Source organism: Engystomops pustulosus, chromosome 6, assembly GCF_040894005.1.
Source record: "Engystomops pustulosus chromosome 6, aEngPut4.maternal, whole genome shotgun sequence".
NCBI lineage: Eukaryota > Metazoa > Chordata > Amphibia > Anura > Leptodactylidae > Engystomops > Engystomops pustulosus.
Window position 1 is genome coordinate 18,795,685 of NC_092416.1, and position 17,353 is coordinate 18,813,037.

General features: G+C 43.4%; 1 protein-coding gene across 1 annotated transcript; it reads right to left on the reverse strand.

Annotated features, from left to right (window-relative positions):
* Window positions 1-236: 236 nt before the first annotated feature.
* LOC140065868 (uncharacterized) lies at window positions 237-10,748 on the reverse strand. The gene is made up of 5 exons (XM_072113428.1): window positions 10,711-10,748; window positions 9,783-9,943; window positions 9,611-9,679; window positions 6,247-6,282; window positions 237-672 (listed from the first exon to the last, which is right to left on the reverse strand). The coding sequence occupies exons 1-5, from the start codon at window positions 10,746-10,748 to the stop codon at window positions 299-301; spliced, it is 678 nt and encodes a 225-aa protein (XP_071969529.1). The 3' UTR covers window positions 237-298.
* Window positions 10,749-17,353: the final 6,605 nt, after the last annotated feature.

Consider the following 17,353-nt stretch of genomic DNA (forward strand, 5'->3'; position numbering starts at 1 on the left):
TGTTGTAAACATAATCACATTCTGTATTTTTTAGATGTATAAGCACTCGTTTTCCCAGATAAAAGAACACTGGGGCAGATTTTGTCAAGCCGTCTAAAAGTAAGAATGTTCTTAGTTGCCCTTGGCAACCAGTAACATCTCCCCCTTTAAAATATTCGTAAGCACTGGAAAAATGAAAGCTGAGCTGTAATTGGTTGCCATGGGCAACTAAGAACATTCTTACTTTTAGACAGCATGATAAATGTGTCCCAATGTGTGCATCAAAAATGATTACAAATTGAGAATTTTCTTTGGACCTCTAGGGCTTGGGCCGGATACATTCATCCTTCTGTACACACTTACTTCCAGATAGAATATACCCCTCATTACACACACATTGTGGAGATTTTTTCTTATCACAGATTTCGGGGACAGTAGGATGGTCACATGTTGGTTGGCAGCCGGAGGCACGGGGCTCATAGTGCTTGTTAGGACGGCAGGTTACATTGCATTCTTCAGCTTTGATACATTCTACAGGTCCGAAATGAAGCCCATGCTTAGCTATGAATCCTTCATTACATGCGCAAAAGATCTCATCCAGGATGCAAGTCTTTGTGTCAGAATCCAAATTGTCACAAGCTGATTGACACCATTGTATACTTTCATATGTGCTGTTCGGAGGGCATTGAGGAGCTGATAAAAAGAACACAATTTTTGGTTTAACTTATTATGAATTTATAGACTATTATAAATATAGAAATAGCAAGTGCCCAGTATATAAAGTTACCACGTTAGTAATCTGAGGTCTTTATGTATCATTGCAGTTTCTCCTGCTCCTGCGCTGGTGGGTAAAGAAGTGAGTCAGTTGGTTGCCAGCTGTCATATACAGCCGGAGACTCTACAGTGAAGACTGAAGAGCTTTATTCACAGTTTCTTTCTTCTCCCATAGAGATGGACATTGGAACTATTGGACTTGGACCCCACATGATCTCTGGACCTCTGTTGATGTTTAGAGTTGTTATATCTTATGAGAACCATAACCATAACATGTCCCCCTGTAACCTAGGTTACTATACTGGTCCAAGCTACAATGGAAAACTTGGAAAAAAATGTGTCCCTTTTACAGACTCATGGGGGACAAAGACAAACAGATGACTAAAATATTCTGAGCAGTAGTGCTCTGGAAATTGCTGAACATGGCACTGGGTGATCTCCACCACTCCCATTTACTGTATATGAGAGTGCCAGGAATAGTCAGTCACTGCACTCTGCAATTTCTCATGCTCCCACAGAATTGAATAGTACAGCACGGGTCACAATCTTGTTATCGGTGGGGGTCCCAGCAGGCGGGCTCTCACTGAACAGATTATTGTCCCCTAGGCAGTGGATATCTGTCTATCTATCTCATATCTATCTATCTATCTATCTATCTATCTATCTATCTATCTATCTATCTATCTATCTATCTAATATCTATCTATCTATCTCCTATCTATCTATCTATCTATCTATCTATCTCCTATCTATCTATCTATCTATCTATCTATCTATCTATCTATCTATCTCCTATCTATCTATATCTCATATCTATCTATCTATCTATCTATCTATCTATCTCATATCTATCTATCTATCTATCTATCTATCTATCTATCTATCTCATATCTATCTATCTATATATCCCATATCTATCTATCTATCTATCTATCTATCTATCTATCTATCTATCTCCTATCTATCTATCTATCTATCTATCTATCTATCTATCTATCTATCTATCTATCTCATATCTATCTATCTATCTATCTATCTATCTCATATCTATCTATCTATCTCATACCTATCTATCCAGGGCCGGATTATAGGCGGGGCTCCCGGGGCTCTAGCCCCGGGGCCCCCACCATCTTGCCCCCCCTAGGGGCCCCCACCAGATCGCACCTCCCGTGCCCCCCCTCATGAGCCGAACGCCGCCCTCCGCCTCCGGGCTCCCCGGCGATTCAGCCCCTGCATAAAGTGCCCGCCCACTCATCCTGCTGCATGGGGAGCCGCCCCCCGCCACTCCGCCCCCCCCCCCTCCGGCACAGGTGACAAGCAACCCTGCTCGCTCCCTGCTCTGCTCAATCCCGGGTTAACCCCGCCCCCTGCTCCGCTCACTCACTCCCCGCTCCGCTCAATCCCGGCTTAACGCTCCGCTCGCTCACCACCCCCCGCTCCCTGCTCCGCTCGCTCACCACCCCCCGCTCCGCTCGCTCAGCTCACCACCCCCCGCTCCGCTCGTTTAGCTCACCACCCCCCGCTCCGCTCGCTCACCTCACCACCCCCCGCTCCCCTCGCTCACCACCCCCCGCTCCGCTCGCTCAGCTCACCACCCCCCGCTCCGCTCGCTCAGCTCACCACCCCCCGCTCCCCTCGCTCACCACCCCCCGCTCCCCGCTCAGCTCGCTCACCACCCCCCGCTCCCCTCTCTCACCCCCGCTCCCCGCTCTCACCCCCCCCCCCCCCGCTCAGCTCGCTCACTCCCCGCTCAACACCCCGTCCCCCTCACGAAACATGCACCCGCCAACCCCCCCCCCCCCCTTCCCGGCCGAATAAGCAACCGACCGACTACCCCCCCCCCCTGGCGAACAAGCACTGGCAAAAAACCCCACCCGCCCGAACAAACAGGCACCTGGTCAACCCTAACAGGTAAGTATATACATATGTGTTTTTCTGTGTGTGTATATATGTATATACAGTGTATATACAGTGTATATGTGTAAATACAGTGTATATGTGTATATACAGTGTATATGTGTATATATGTATATACAGTGTATATATTCATCTACTGTGTATATATGTATATACTGTGTATTTATGCATCTACTGTGTATATATGTATATACTGTGTATTTATGCATCTACTGAGTATATATGTATATACTGTATATACATTCATCTACTGTGTAAATGTGTATATATGTATATGCTGTGCATATATGCATCTACTGTGTATATGTGTATATATGCATCTACTGTGTATATATGTATATACTGTGTATATATTCATCTACTGTGTATATATGTATATACTGTGTATTTATGCATCTACTGTGTATATATGTATATACTGTGTATTTATGCATCTACTGTGTATATATGTATATACTGTGTATAGATGTATATACTGTGTATAGATGTATAAACTGTGTATATATGTATATACTGTGTATAGATGCATCTACTGTGTATAGATGCATCTACTGTGTATAGATGCATATACTGTGTATAGATGCATATACTGTGTATAGATGCATATACTGTGTTTATACACGCATATATTTATATAAGCATATATGTGTGTACATTTATATATATGTGAATGATGTGGTTTTTGTATATACTGTGTATATGGAATATATGTATATACTCTATATATATATACATATGTACATATATATATGTTTTGTGCTGTCGCCGCTGTATGTAGCAGTGTTACTGGGGATGAGGCGGCTGTATGTAGCGGTGTTACTGGGGATGAGGCGGCTGTATGTAGCGGTGTTACTGGGGATGAGGCGGCTGTATGTAGCGGTGTTACTGGGGTGAGGCGGCTGTATGTAGCAGTGTTACTGGGGTGAGGCGGCTGTATGTAGCAGTGTTACTGGGGTGAGGCGGCTGTATGTATCAGTGTTACTGGGGTGAGGCGTCTGTATGTAGCAGTGTTACTGGGGTGAGGCGTCTGTATGTAGCAGTGTTACTGGGGTGAGGCGGCTGTATGTAGCTGTGTTACTGGGGTGAGGCGGCTGTATGTAGCTGTGTTACTGGGGTGAGGCGGCTGTATGTAGCAGTGTTACTGGGGTGAGGCGGCTGTATGTAGCAGTGTTACTGGGGTGAGGCGTCTGTATGTAGCAGTGTTACTGGGGTGAGGCGGCTGTATGTAGCAGTGTTACTGGGGTGAGGTGGCTGTATGTAGCAGTGTTACTGGAGAGGCGGCTGTATGTAGCTGTGTTACTGGAGAGGCGGCTGTATGTAGCTGTGTTACTGGGGTGAGGCGGCTGTATGTAGCAGTGTTACTGGGGTGAGGCGGCTGTATGTAGCTGTGTTACTGGGGTGAGGCGGCTGTATGTAGCTGTGTTACTGGGGTGAGGCGGCTGTATGTAGCAGTGTTACTGGGGTGAGGCGGCTGTATGTAGCTGTGTTACTGGGGTGAGGCGGCTGTATGTAGCTGTGTTACTGGGGTGAGGCGTCTGTATGTAGCAGTGTTACTGGGGTGAGGCGGCTGTATGTAGCTGTGTTACTGGGGGTGAGGCGGCTGTATGTAGCTGTGTTACTGGGGGTGAGGCAGCTGTATGTAGCTGTGTTACTGGGGGGTGAGGCCGCTGTATGTAGCTGTGTTATAGGGGATGAGGCGGCTGTATGTAGCTGTGTTACTGGGGTGAGGCGGCTGTATGTAGCTGTGTTACTGGGGGCGAGGCGGCTGTATGTAGCTGTGTTACTGGGGGTGAGGTGGCTGTATGTAGCTGTGTTACTGGGGATGAGGCGGCTGTATGTAGCTGTGTTACTGGGGGTGAGGCGGCTGTATGTAGCTGTGTTACTGGGGGTGAGGCGGCTGTATGTAGCTGTGTTACTGGGGGTGAGGCGGCTGTATGTAGCTGTGTTACTGGGGGTGAGGCGGCTGTATGTAGCTGTGTTACTGGGGGTGAGGTGGCTGTATGTAGCTGTGTTACAGGGGATGAGGCGGCTGTATGTAGCTGTGTTACTGGGGGTGAGGCGGCTGTATGTAGCTGTGTTACTGGGGGTGAGGCGGCTGTATGTAGCTGTGTTACTGGGGGTGAGGCAGCTGTATGTAGCTGTGTTACTGGGGGGTGAGGCCGCTGTATGTAGCTGTGTTATAGGGGATGAGGCGGCTGTATGTAGCTGTGTTACTGGGGTGAGGCGGCTGTATGTAGCTGTGTTACTGGGGGCGAGGCGGCTGTATGTAGCTGTGTTACTAGGGGTGAGGTGGCTGTATGTAGCTGTGTAACTGTGGTGAGGCGTCTGTATGTAGCAGTGTTACTGGGATGAGGCGGCTGTATGTAGCTGTGTTACTGCTGGGATAGTGGAAAGGAAGCAGGAGAAGGTGTGTGTACGCTACACTTAGTGGGGGCCTCCACCAGATTTTGCGCCCAAGGGCCCCCACCAACCTTAATCCGGCCCTGTATCTATCTATCTTCTATCTATCTATCTATCTATCTATCTATCTCCTATCTATCTATCTATCTCATATCTATCTATCTATATATCCCATATCTATCTATCTATCTATCTATCTATCTATCTATCTATCTATCTCCTATCCATCTATCTATCTATCTATCTATCTATCTATCTATCTCATATCTATCTATCTATCTCATATCTATCTATCTATCTCATACCTATCTATCTATCTATCTATCTCCTATCTATCTATCTATCTATCTATCTCATATCTATCTATCTATATATCCCATATCTATCTATCTATCTATCTATCTATCTATCTATCTCCTATCTATCTCCTATCTATCTATCTATCTATCTATCTATCTATCTATCTATCTATCTATCTCATATCTATCTATCTATCTATCTATTGTTAAGGAGGTTGCACTGGATCTATCTCATATCTCCTATCTATCTATCTATCTATCTATCTATCTATCTATCTATCTATCTATCTCATATCTATCTATCTATCTATCTATCTATCTCATATCTATCTATCTATATATCTATCTATCTATCTATCTATCTATCTATCTCCTATCTCATATCTATCTATCTATCTATCTATCTATCTATCTATCTATCTATCTCATATCTATCTATCTATCTATCTATCTATCTATCTATCTATCTATCTATCTATCTATCTATCTTATATCTATCTATCTATCTATCTATCTCCTATCTCATATCTATCTATCTATCTATCTATCTATCTATCTCATATCTATCTATCTATCTATCTATCTCATATCTATCTATCTATCTAGAACAAAGAAAGTCCAAGGCAGCACAACACAACGACCTGGGTGCAGAAATCTGGATATCCGTGGCGCGGACCAAATGATATATACAAGGAAGGCAGCAGCACTCCAGTAGGTAGAATAAATCAGGGTGATCTTTTATTTCAGATGCGACGTTTCGGTGTATCCACCTTTTTCAAGCATCTATCTATCTATCTATCTATCTATTTGGATCTAGTTCTCTACACATTATACTTATCATTATAAATAAAAGTTCTCAAAAAAAAACCGCCTTTACCTGTGATACTGGCACTGTCCGACTGCCACTTCAAGACTAAAGGAGGAAAATAATTTATATTAATAATGCAAGAGAAAAAAAAATATTTTCAAATTAATTGATGAGGAACCTTAGGTAACACTTATTTCAACCTTTATTGTCAGGATTCTACTGGGTCATCTCCACATAGAGAAGACCAACCGGATGTCACCTGTTCAAAATGATCAAATATGAACCAAGACAAGGTCCGGGAAATAGACAACTGGCAGGGCCGGGGCCAGCACTGGGCATAAATGGGCAAGTGTCGGGGCCCAGAGCTGCTGGGAGGGGGGGGGGGCACATAAGGCTGTACATAAGGAATCCATGGGGCTTGGGGGGCTGTATGTAATGAATCCATAAAGGGACTTATATAAAATAACCATAACAAATATAAGAGTTGCACCTTACTGTAAAAAGTTGCAAACACCTTAACTTTTTGTAAAAGAAAGGCAAAACTCCTGGTCCCATCTGACCAGCAGAAAATGAAAAAAGCTGGAGCACAAATCTAACAAAAAGGTACATGGGCCCCAAGAAGGGGTTAAGAAGGTGACTACTATCACCTGTGCAGTTTGTCTTTATTTTTCATCTTTTGACAATTTCTCACATAGGAACAACAAGCATTTCAGACGAAACCCATGGAGCTTCACTATAAGGTGTGTCTTTATTGAGGTTCTACAGGCCGTTCCTGGGTTACATACAGGATAAGTTCTTTAGGTTTGTACTTAAAGGACACCTGTCATCAGGTCTCTGCCACTAGTCCTGTCACCTCTACCTGTATGTAGCTGTGTTACTGGGGTGAGGCGGCTGTATGTAGCAGTGTTACTGGGGTGAGGCGGCTGTATGTAGCAGTGTTACTGGGGTGAGGCGTCTGTATGTAGCAGTGTTACTGGGGTGAGGCGTCTGTATGTAGCAGTGTTACTGGGGTGAGGCGGCTGTATGTAGCAGTGTTACTGGGGTGAGGCGGCTGTATGTAGCAGTGTTACTGGAGAGGCGGCTGTATGTAGCTGTGTTACTGGAGAGGCGGCTGTATGTAGCTGTGTTACTGGGGTGAGGCGGCTGTATGTAGCAGTGTTACTGGGGTGAGGCGGCTGTATGTAGCTGTGTTACTGGGGTGAGGCGGCTGTATGTAGCTGTGTTACTGGGGTGAGGCGGCTGTATGTAGCAGTGTTACTGGGGTGAGGCGGCTGTATGTAGCTGTGTTACTGGGGTGAGGCGGCTGTATGTAGCTGTGTTACTGGGGTGAGGCGTCTGTATGTAGCAGTGTTACTACAGATGAGGCGGCTGTATGTAGCTGTGTTACTGGGGTGAGGCGGCTGTATGTAGCTGTGTTACTGGGGGTGAGGCGGCTGTATGTAGCTGTGTTACTGGGGGTGAGGCAGCTGTATGTAGCTGTGTTACTGGGGGGTGAGGCCGCTGTATGTAGCTGTGTTATAGGGGATGAGGCGGCTGTATGTAGCTGTGTTACTGGGGTGAGGCGGCTGTATGTAGCTGTGTTACTGGGGGCGAGGCGGCTGTATGTAGCTGTGTTACTGGGGGTGAGGTGGCTGTATGTAGCTGTGTAACTGTGGTGAGGCGTCTGTATGTAGCAGTGTTACTGGGATGAGGCGGCTGTATGTAGCTGTGTTACTGGGGATGAGGCGGCTGTATGTAGCTGTGTTACTGGGGGCGAGGCGGCTGTATGTAGCTGTGTTACTGGGGGTGAGGTGGCTGTATGTAGCTGTGTAACTGTGGTGAGGCGTCTGTATGTAGCAGTGTTACTGGGATGAGGCGGCTGTATGTAGCTGTGTTACTGCTGGGATAGTGGAAAGGAAGCAGGAGAAGGTGTGTGTACGCTACCAAGACAAGGTCCGGGAAATAGACAACTGGCAGGGCCGGGGCCAGCACTGGGCATAAATGGGCAAGTGTCGGGGCCCAGAGCTGCTGGGAGGGGGGGGGGGGCACATAAGGCTGTACATAAGGAATCCATGGGGCTTGGGGGGCTGTATGTAATGAATCCATAAAGGGACTTATATAAAATAACCATAACAAATATAAGAGTTGCACCTTACTGTAAAAAGTTGCAAACACCTTAACTTTTTGTAAAAGAAAGGCAAAACTCCTGGTCCCATCTGACCAGCAGAAAATGAAAAAAGCTGGAGCACAAATCTAACAAAAAGGTACATGGGCCCCAAGAAGGGGTTAAGAAGGTGACTACTATCACCTGTGCAGTTTGTCTTTATTTTTCATCTTTTGACAATTTCTCACATAGGAACAACAAGCATTTCAGACGAAACCCATGGAGCTTCACTATAAGGTGTGTCTTTATTGAGGTTCTACAGGCCGTTCCTGGGTTACATACAGGATAAGTTCTTTAGGTTTGTACTTAAAGGACACCTGTCATCAGGTCTCTGCCACTAGTCCTGTCACCTCTACCTGTTGGAGCAGCTCACAAGGATCCATCCCAGCCTTTATCTAGTTATTTCATACATTAATCATTGTAAAATCATCTTTTCTTCATCTTTTTCTTTATTATGTAAATGAGGCTGGTCACATGGTGAGAGGCAGTGATGTCACCCCTGTTACCCCTCCCCTCTCCTCCCCCTGCTCATGTCTGTGTGTAATGTATAGTAAAGCATGGCTAGTGTGTGTGCTGCATCTGCTGACATGCTGCATCCTCCTAATATACATGTGAGAGACACAGACATCAGCTACACATGAATCTGACATGTTCTGCTGTAACATGGCTGCCTGGAGCTGCTGTATCTCTCCTATACACACACACATGCACACACAGGCTGCAGGGGGCGTGGCCACCAGCACCAGGAATCACATCATTATACAGCCTCACATCATTATACAGGCTGTCAGTCAAGCACTGGGGGTGTGGCTGTGCCTCCCACTCATGAATAGAGTGGACAGCTTGAATATGCTGATGCTTCATTGGACATTTCACAGGTCATTTGCATACAGCTTTAGGACCTCATTGCTTAGGTTTACAGGCCTGTAGAGGGACAATGAAGGGATACAGGCAATGCTCTCTAATGGCAGTTTATGAAAATATATTTAGTTTAGGGGGGTTATTTTGCATGACGGGTTCTCTTTAAAGGGCATCTACCACCAGGATGAAAGTCTATATGTAAATGAGCCTAAGGAGCTCCAGATTCCATTAACACCTATAAAACCCGGAGCCTCTCAGGCTCATTTGCATACAGTCCTTCATCCTGATGGAAGATGCCCTTTACGTTGAATTTGTATGCAAGTCAGAACTAGTATAGTCATGTAATGTATAACTCTATATTTCTGTACATGTGACCTTACCTTTAAAAAAAAAAAATCTAGAAAATACATGATTGATAATAATACTTACCGGCAACCAAGAACATTGCTAAGATTTTGACGAAGGCCATGACGGGAGGACTTAGTCTTACACAAGTCACTGATAAAGAAAAGACACATAACAGAGGATAAAACAAATCTACATAATTGTTCAAAAAATAATACAAATCCCATAGGAGACGCTCTCCTGTCTTCTGCGTTACCTGCTGGGATCTCGCTTACTCTGTGAGTACCATCTGTGCTCTGACTACTGGATGTTCTAGACCTGGTGGTGGGACCTTTATAAGAGCCCGGGCTGTAATCTTCTGATATGGTGTAATGTTTGTTGATATGGTAATGAGTGTAATAAACTTTACTCTCGGTACTTACCGGTAAGGAAGTGATGGGTTTGGCTTACTGGTAAGTGATGGGGCATCGTTCTATTTAGGTTGATGAGTGTTTCCCAGCAGCATCGTGTCCTGTAATCAGTCTATTATTATGAAATTATGTAACAAAAAATCAACTGACTCCATTATGGGGCAACATGTAAAGGTGTAGAATATGTTTGCTCCTTGTCCACATGGACTTTGTTGAGCCAGGGCCACCATCAGGACTTTAATAGCCCCATATAGGCATCTTTTGAGGACTTTCTTCCCCTCCCCCCAGCACCATCCCACTGATATATGATATATTACAGACAATACTTACAATGGTTTAATCAAATGTATCTGCTACTTCCTTATTGTACTAATGTGTTCCATCTAGGTTTTTTTCCTTGTGGACTCGTCACAGAATCTCCGGGTGACCTACAGGCCATGAGTTATCCCAGCATAAAATGACCCACAATGTCTTCAGGCGGCTCCCTCTAGTGGCCTCAGTGTCCTTCCATACATCATTACGCCATCACCACCACCACCAAAGGGAAATTCCATGTCTGGATCTGTCTGGATCTGTCTGTCTGTCTGGATCTATTAATGTCCCCCGTGTCCTATCAATGTTGAGCAATTCTTCTGTTATCTGTATGTATGGTAAGTGATGGATCAATCAAGTCTATGACTGACCACTCTTTCTTGACTAGGATTGTTAAGGGTTTATACTGTACATTGTGGTATCAGGTTCTCAAACCCAGGCTTTACTTCAGGTTTTGGTCACCATTTGGGTTTGGATACCTGAACCAAATTTTTGTTCATAGTTCGTCCAAACTCGTCTGCTCGTCACTAGTCCTGTCATTCCCTTATCTGCCGGCCCCAACCAATTGTATTTATCTTGAATTCTGTCTTCCTACTGAACAAACCTACAGCTTATATTTTGGCTAGATCGTGCCTGCAGGCCTGCTGTAAATGGCAGCAGAGAGGCACAATGAAGATGTAGATAGTTCACAGCTCTCTGCATCATCACTGATTTAACCCTTCCCGCCGCAGCCCTTTTTCGTTTTTGCGTTTTCATTTTTCACTCCCCACGTTCAAAAATCTAAAACTTTTTTATTTTTCCATGTACAGAGCTGTGTTATGACTTATTTTCTGGGTAACAAATTACACTCCAAAATGTTGGTATTTAATATTCCATGCCGTGTACTGGGAAGCGGGAAAAAAATTCCAAAAGCAGTGAAATTGGTGAAAAAACGCATTGGTGCCGTATTCTTGTGGGCTTGGAACTTACGGATTTCTCTGTACGCCCCAAATGACACGTCTCCTTTATTCTTTGGGTCGGTACAATGACGGGGATACCAAATTTGTATAGGTTTTATAAAGTTTTCATACATTTACAAAAATTAAAACCTCTTATACCAAAAAAAATACCTAATGTGTTTATGATTTTTACTGTTTATATTTATATCAGTTCTAGGGAAAGGGGGGGTGAGTTGAATTTTCATGTTTTTTTATACTTTTTTTTTTGTATTTTTACTATTTTTCAGACTAAATAGGGTACTTCAACCCTAGGTTGTCTGTACGATCCTATCATATAGTGCCATATTACAGTATGGCAATATATGGGGATTTTCCTCCTCATTCATTACAATGTGCTGATAGCACATTGTAATGAATGGGTTAACACAAAGCAGCCTCGGTCTTCAGAAGACCCGAGGCTGTCATGGCGACGGATCGCCACTCCCCGATGACGTCACGGGGACCCACAATCCTCTGCAAGATCCCGGCACCCATCTTCCTTCTGAAGAAGCCGGCGTCTTCACCGGCGCCGATGGGCAGGTGTTACCGGTCAGCCTTGCAATATGCAGCAAAGACTTACCGCTATGGAGAGGGCTCAGTTTTATTGCTGTTTTAGCTCCTATCACTCAGAAGTTTCCAATAAATTATGGCGTTGGGTCCAGGAGGACTGTGATACAGACACAGACAATTAGAGGAGCCCGGGCTGTAATTGTTGATATGATGTAATGTTCATTTTGCAACACAATTTTTTTTATTTCTCGAATGAGTTTAACAAACAATTATCTCTGTACATACAGGTACGGGGGTGATATGACTGTCTACCGGGAAAGTACTTGGAACCGTAATTAGCATAGACAAGTGATTCCCAGCAGAATCGTATCATGACGGAATCTTATATATATACTATTGTACAATCGTGGGGCAACATATGGAGGTGTATAATGTACCTTCTCCCTGTCATAACCTCCCAAAATGTGTAAAACTTTTTCTCCCGAGTGTAGAAGTACATGTGTATATAAGATGCTGTATGGGTAGACAGTAAAGAAGGATGCTTGCTCCCCCTTATTAGATACAGCACCCCTGACTTTATGTACAACCCCTTATTATATATTATATATAGCCTAATAATAATAAGGCAGTTACTCGTGCCCTGTGCATCTTCCCTGCTCTTCTGCTCGTTATCCCACGCTGCCTAGGTCCTCCATAGCATCAATTGTGTCAGTATCTAAAAGATAGAGGTCCGATTGATTTTTCAATGGCTACACAAATCACCCACGTTATGGTCCCATATTTTGCCGCCTCCTTTAGGGCTCAGACTTCGGCCACCTGAGGTGAGATTCTCACCTCGCCTCATGACAGATATGGCCCTGGCTGGGACTTTAGTGGGGACACAAATTTGGTGACAGTTTGTCTTTATGTTTTATACACCATCTGTTAAAAGTAGCATCCGGGAACCCTCACATCATATGACATCACCTATCACATCACCTCCACACTCATAATAGGAAAGAACCCCCTCCCAACATATATTTGGGGCAACAACCAAACCCCAGGACTATAAAGTAAAGAAAAGCAAAATAATAAAGTTGATACTTAACTGCAACGTCCTGGAATTCTAGTGGCTCTGGGCTTGTAATTACAGTGTAACTAAACCTTTGAAGCTATTTTTTTCATTTCAGAAATGCAGGTGATAATAGTCAACTGTACATAAGCTTCATTAAGGAAATCGGTCATCAATGTCCATCAGGGACATTACTCATAGATCTAGGCACCGTGACTGTGGTATCTTCTTATAGTTGTTATTCATGGACTCCTTCCTTCTAAAATCAACTTCTATAATTATTATGCAAATTATTATGCAAAGGAGCATGATGAGCTCTGGGGTGTTACCTGTGTGCTATAGCTTTACAGGCTCTTACACTGTATAATGTACTGTCTAAGATTGGATAACAAATATAAGATTACCACAGTCCCGGTGCCTGGATCTATGAGTGATGTCCCTGGTTTATCATGATGGATATTGATGGTAGATTTCCTTTAAGGAAAGCAGCTTCTATGTGCCTATTTCTTCAGTAGGGATCAATCTCCCTCTACCTCAGTGTGATAAGCAGGGTAGTGATTGATTCTTTCCAACTCAAAGTTTCAGCTATTTTATGTGCCTTAAAAGCGAAAGTAGCAATGACCACCAAAATACTGCTTGCTTTTTCATAAGGTAATGGCATATGTATATATTAGGGCACATTTACTTACCCGGGCCCTGCCCGATCCCCGATCCGGACTGTCCGACGAGAATGAACTCTGCCGCAATTCAGGGAAGTCACTATATAGGGAGGGGGAGGAGATAAGCTGTGACATCATCTATTGTCAGTAGTGATGTAATGATGGGTCAGTGTTATCTATATAGAGGTCATTGTACAGGGAGAGATAGGAGATAAGCTGTGACATCATCTATTGTCAGTAGTGATGTAATGATGGGTCAGTGTTATCTATATAGAGGTCATTGTACAGGGAGGGGGAGGAGATAAGCTGTGACATCATCTATTGTCAGTAGTGATGTAATGATGGGTCAGTGTTATCTATATAGAGGTCATTGTACAGGGAGGAGGAGGAGATAAGCTGTGACATCATGTATTGTCAGTAGTGATGTAATGATGGGTCAGTGTTATCTATATAGAGGTCATTGTACAGGGAGGGGGAGGGGATAAGCTGTGACATCATCTATTGTCAGTAGTGATGTAATGATGGGTCAGTGTTATCTATATAGAGGTCATTGTACAGGGAGGAGGAGGAGATAAGCTGTGACATCATCTATTGTCAGTAGTGATGTAATGATGGGTCAGTGTTATCTATATAGAGGTCATTGTACAGGGAGGGAGGGGATAAGCTGTGACATCATCTATTGTCAGTAGTGATGTAATGATGGGTCAGTGTTATCTATATAGAGGTCATTGTACAGGGAGGAGGAGGAGATAAGCTGTGACATCATGTATTGTCAGTAGTGATGTAATGATGGGTCAGTGTTATCTATATAGAGGTCATTGTACAGGGAGGGGGAGGGGATAAGCTGTGACATCATCTATTGTCAGTAGTGATGTAATGATGGGTCAGTGTTATCTATATAGAGGTCATTGTACAGGGAGGAGGAGGAGATAAGCTGTGACATCATCTATTGTCAGTAGTGATGTAATGATGGGTCAGTGTTATATATATAGAGGTCATTGTACTGGGAGGGGGAGGAGATAAGCTGTGACATCATCTATTGTCAGTAGTGATGTAATGATGGGTCAGTGTTATCTATATAGAGGTCATTGTACAGGGAGGGGAGGAGATAAGCTGTGACATCATCTATTGTCAGTAGTGATGTAATGATGGGTCAGTGTTATCTATATAGAGGTCATTGTACAGGGAGGGGGAGGACATAAGCTGTGACATCATCTATTGTCAGTAGTGATGTAATGATGGGTCAGTGTTATCTATATAGAGGTCATTGTACAGGGAGGGGAGGAGATAAGCTGTGACATCATCTATTGTCAGTAGTGATGTAATGATGGGTCAGTGTTATCTATATAGAGGTTATTGTACAGGGAGGAGGAGGGGATAAGCTGTGACATCATCAATTGTCAGTAGTGATGTAATGATGGGTCAGTGTTATCTATATAGAGGTCATTGTACAGGGAGGGGGAGGAGATAAGCTGTGACATCATCTATTGTCAGTAGTGATGTAATGATGGGTCAGTGTTATCTATATAGAGGTCATTGTACAGGGAGGGGAGGAGATAAGCTGTGACATCATCTATTGTCAGTAGTGATGTAATGATGGGTCAGTGTTATCTATATAGAGGTCATTGTACAGGGAGGGGGAGGAGATAAGCTGTGACATTATCTATTGTCAGTAGTGAAGTAATGATGGGTCAGTGTTATCTATATAGAGGTTATTGTACAGGGAGGAGGAGGGGATAAGCTGTGACATCATCAATTGTCAGTAGTGATGTAATGATGGGTCAGTGTTATCTATATAGAGGTCATTGTACAGGGAGGGGGAGGAGATAAGCTGTGACATCATCTATTGTCAGTAGTGATGTAATGATGGGTCAGTGTTATCTATATAGAGGTCATTGTACAGGGAGGGGAGGAGATAAGCTGTGACATCATCTATTGTCAGCAGTGATGTAATGATGGGTCAGTGTTATCTATATAGAGGTCATTGTACAGGGAGGAGGAGGAGATAAGCTGTGACATCATCTATTGTCAGTAGTGATGTAATGGTGGGTCAGTGTTATCTATATAGAGGTCATTGTACAGGAAGGGGGAGGAGATAAGCTGTGACATCATCTATTGTCAGTAGTGATGTAGTGATGGGTCAGTGTTATCTACATAGAGGTCATTGTACAGGGAGGGAGGGGATAAGCTGTGACATCATCTATTGTCAGTAGTGATGTAGTGATGGGTCAGTATTATCTATATAGAGGTCATTGTACAGGGAGGAGGAGATAAGCTGTGACATCATCTATTGTCAGTAGTGATGTAATGATGGGTCAGTGTTATCTATATAGAGGTCATTGTACAGGGAGGAGGAGGAGATAAGTTGTGACATCATCTATTGTCAGTAGTGATGTAATGATAGGTCAGTGGTGTAATCTTACTCTCTCATAAATATTTTATTTCTGTCTATCTTTCTATAATTGTATTTTTCCTCTACAATATTTTGATTTATCTTTATTTTAATGTCTATGTGATACAATATACATTACAATAGTAAAGAGACATCCACATCTTCTCTCTGCGTGGTAGGTACTTTCCTGGTCATAGTTACTCTGCGGTTGTAGTCCCTGATACAATGACTTCCTGTGACTACATTGTGGTTAGGAGGTGATAGATCCTGTGTGCAGCGCTGAGCGTCTGGTGACTTATTAGTAATAATGCAGGTAGGTGGCTCTGTCATGTAATGTCCTTTCTAAAGGAAGTTGGGGGATATGAATATAATAACCTGGTGATGTATGTGATATCAGTGTCACATGTTACATGTTATTCCAACCACAAGTAAAAACCCAAGCAGTTCAGTTCAGGCGTTTATTACATATTAATATACATTATCATATACAGACATGGATATAACATTCTGCTGAAGCAGTGGCACCTCCTCAGGAACACATCTACCATATATATATTTTGTTGTAGATCTCTGCTTGCTGTCAGTGAAAGAGAATATGGTTGTTTGTATCCATACAGAGGCAGAAATCCTTTATATTTCTAGCCCTGCTCTTAGCTGAGAAGTATACACAATTTTATCACATATCGTGGTTATGCAGCTCACAGAGCATTGTTTAGACTGGATACAATTGTATCCACTGATTGAGAACACTGTATAGGCAGTCCCCTACTTAAGGACGACCGACTTACAGGACGACCCCTAGTTACAGACGGACCCGTCTGCTCACTGTGACCTCTGGTGAAGTCTTGGTCCCATTACAGCAAACAATATTGAAACTCCGACTGTCACTGGGGCAAAAAAAAATTTGTCTGGATCTACAATATTATTATAAAATATACTGTTCTGATTTACAGACAAATTCAACTTAGGAACAAACCGATGGACCCTATCTTGTATGTAACCCAGGGACTGCCTGTATATAGCTAGTCCTGCTCTTTGGGGATAAATGTTCTAATATTATAAGGCTAGACAATGCTCTGTGAGCGGAACTTTTAGCTCACAGGGGGACATTAATCATAGGGGGTCTCAGGTTCACCTATTTTTGCGCCTGGTTTGTTCTCTTTTTGGCTCCTGATCTATGATGGATCTGGTTCTGCCTTAGTAAATGCACTTTGGAATTGTCGCATGTCCCATTCATTTGCGCCTAAATTAGCGCCTTATTTGGCGCAAATTGTTAGATCTCATTTGTGAGCAATAATGAAAGGAGACTGAGAAAATGTGAACGTTCAGGGCTTCATCTCTGCACCAAAACCTATCATTGTGATGTAACTGCAGGGACTGAAAGTTACAGAGATGGAAAAAAAAAAATTCTTGCTGAAATGAGTCTTTGCCTTTTTTATTATAATGTACAGTAAATGGAGCCTGATAATATTCTCAGATCTGTACAATAAGACAATAATCACTCCCAGAGATGATC

Coding starts and splice junctions, on each gene's coding strand:
- LOC140065868 (XM_072113428.1), bottom strand. CDS start 10,748: ATGAACAAAAATTTGGTTCAGGTATCCAAACCCAAATG. Junction 9,680..9,782: donor AGTAAGCGAGATCCCAGCAG/GTAACGCAGAAG, acceptor TTTCTTTATCAG/TGACTTGTGTAAGACTAAGT. Junction 673..6,246: donor GGACAGTGCCAGTATCACAG/GTAAAGGCGGTT, acceptor TCTTTTTATCAG/CTCCTCAATGCCCTCCGAAC.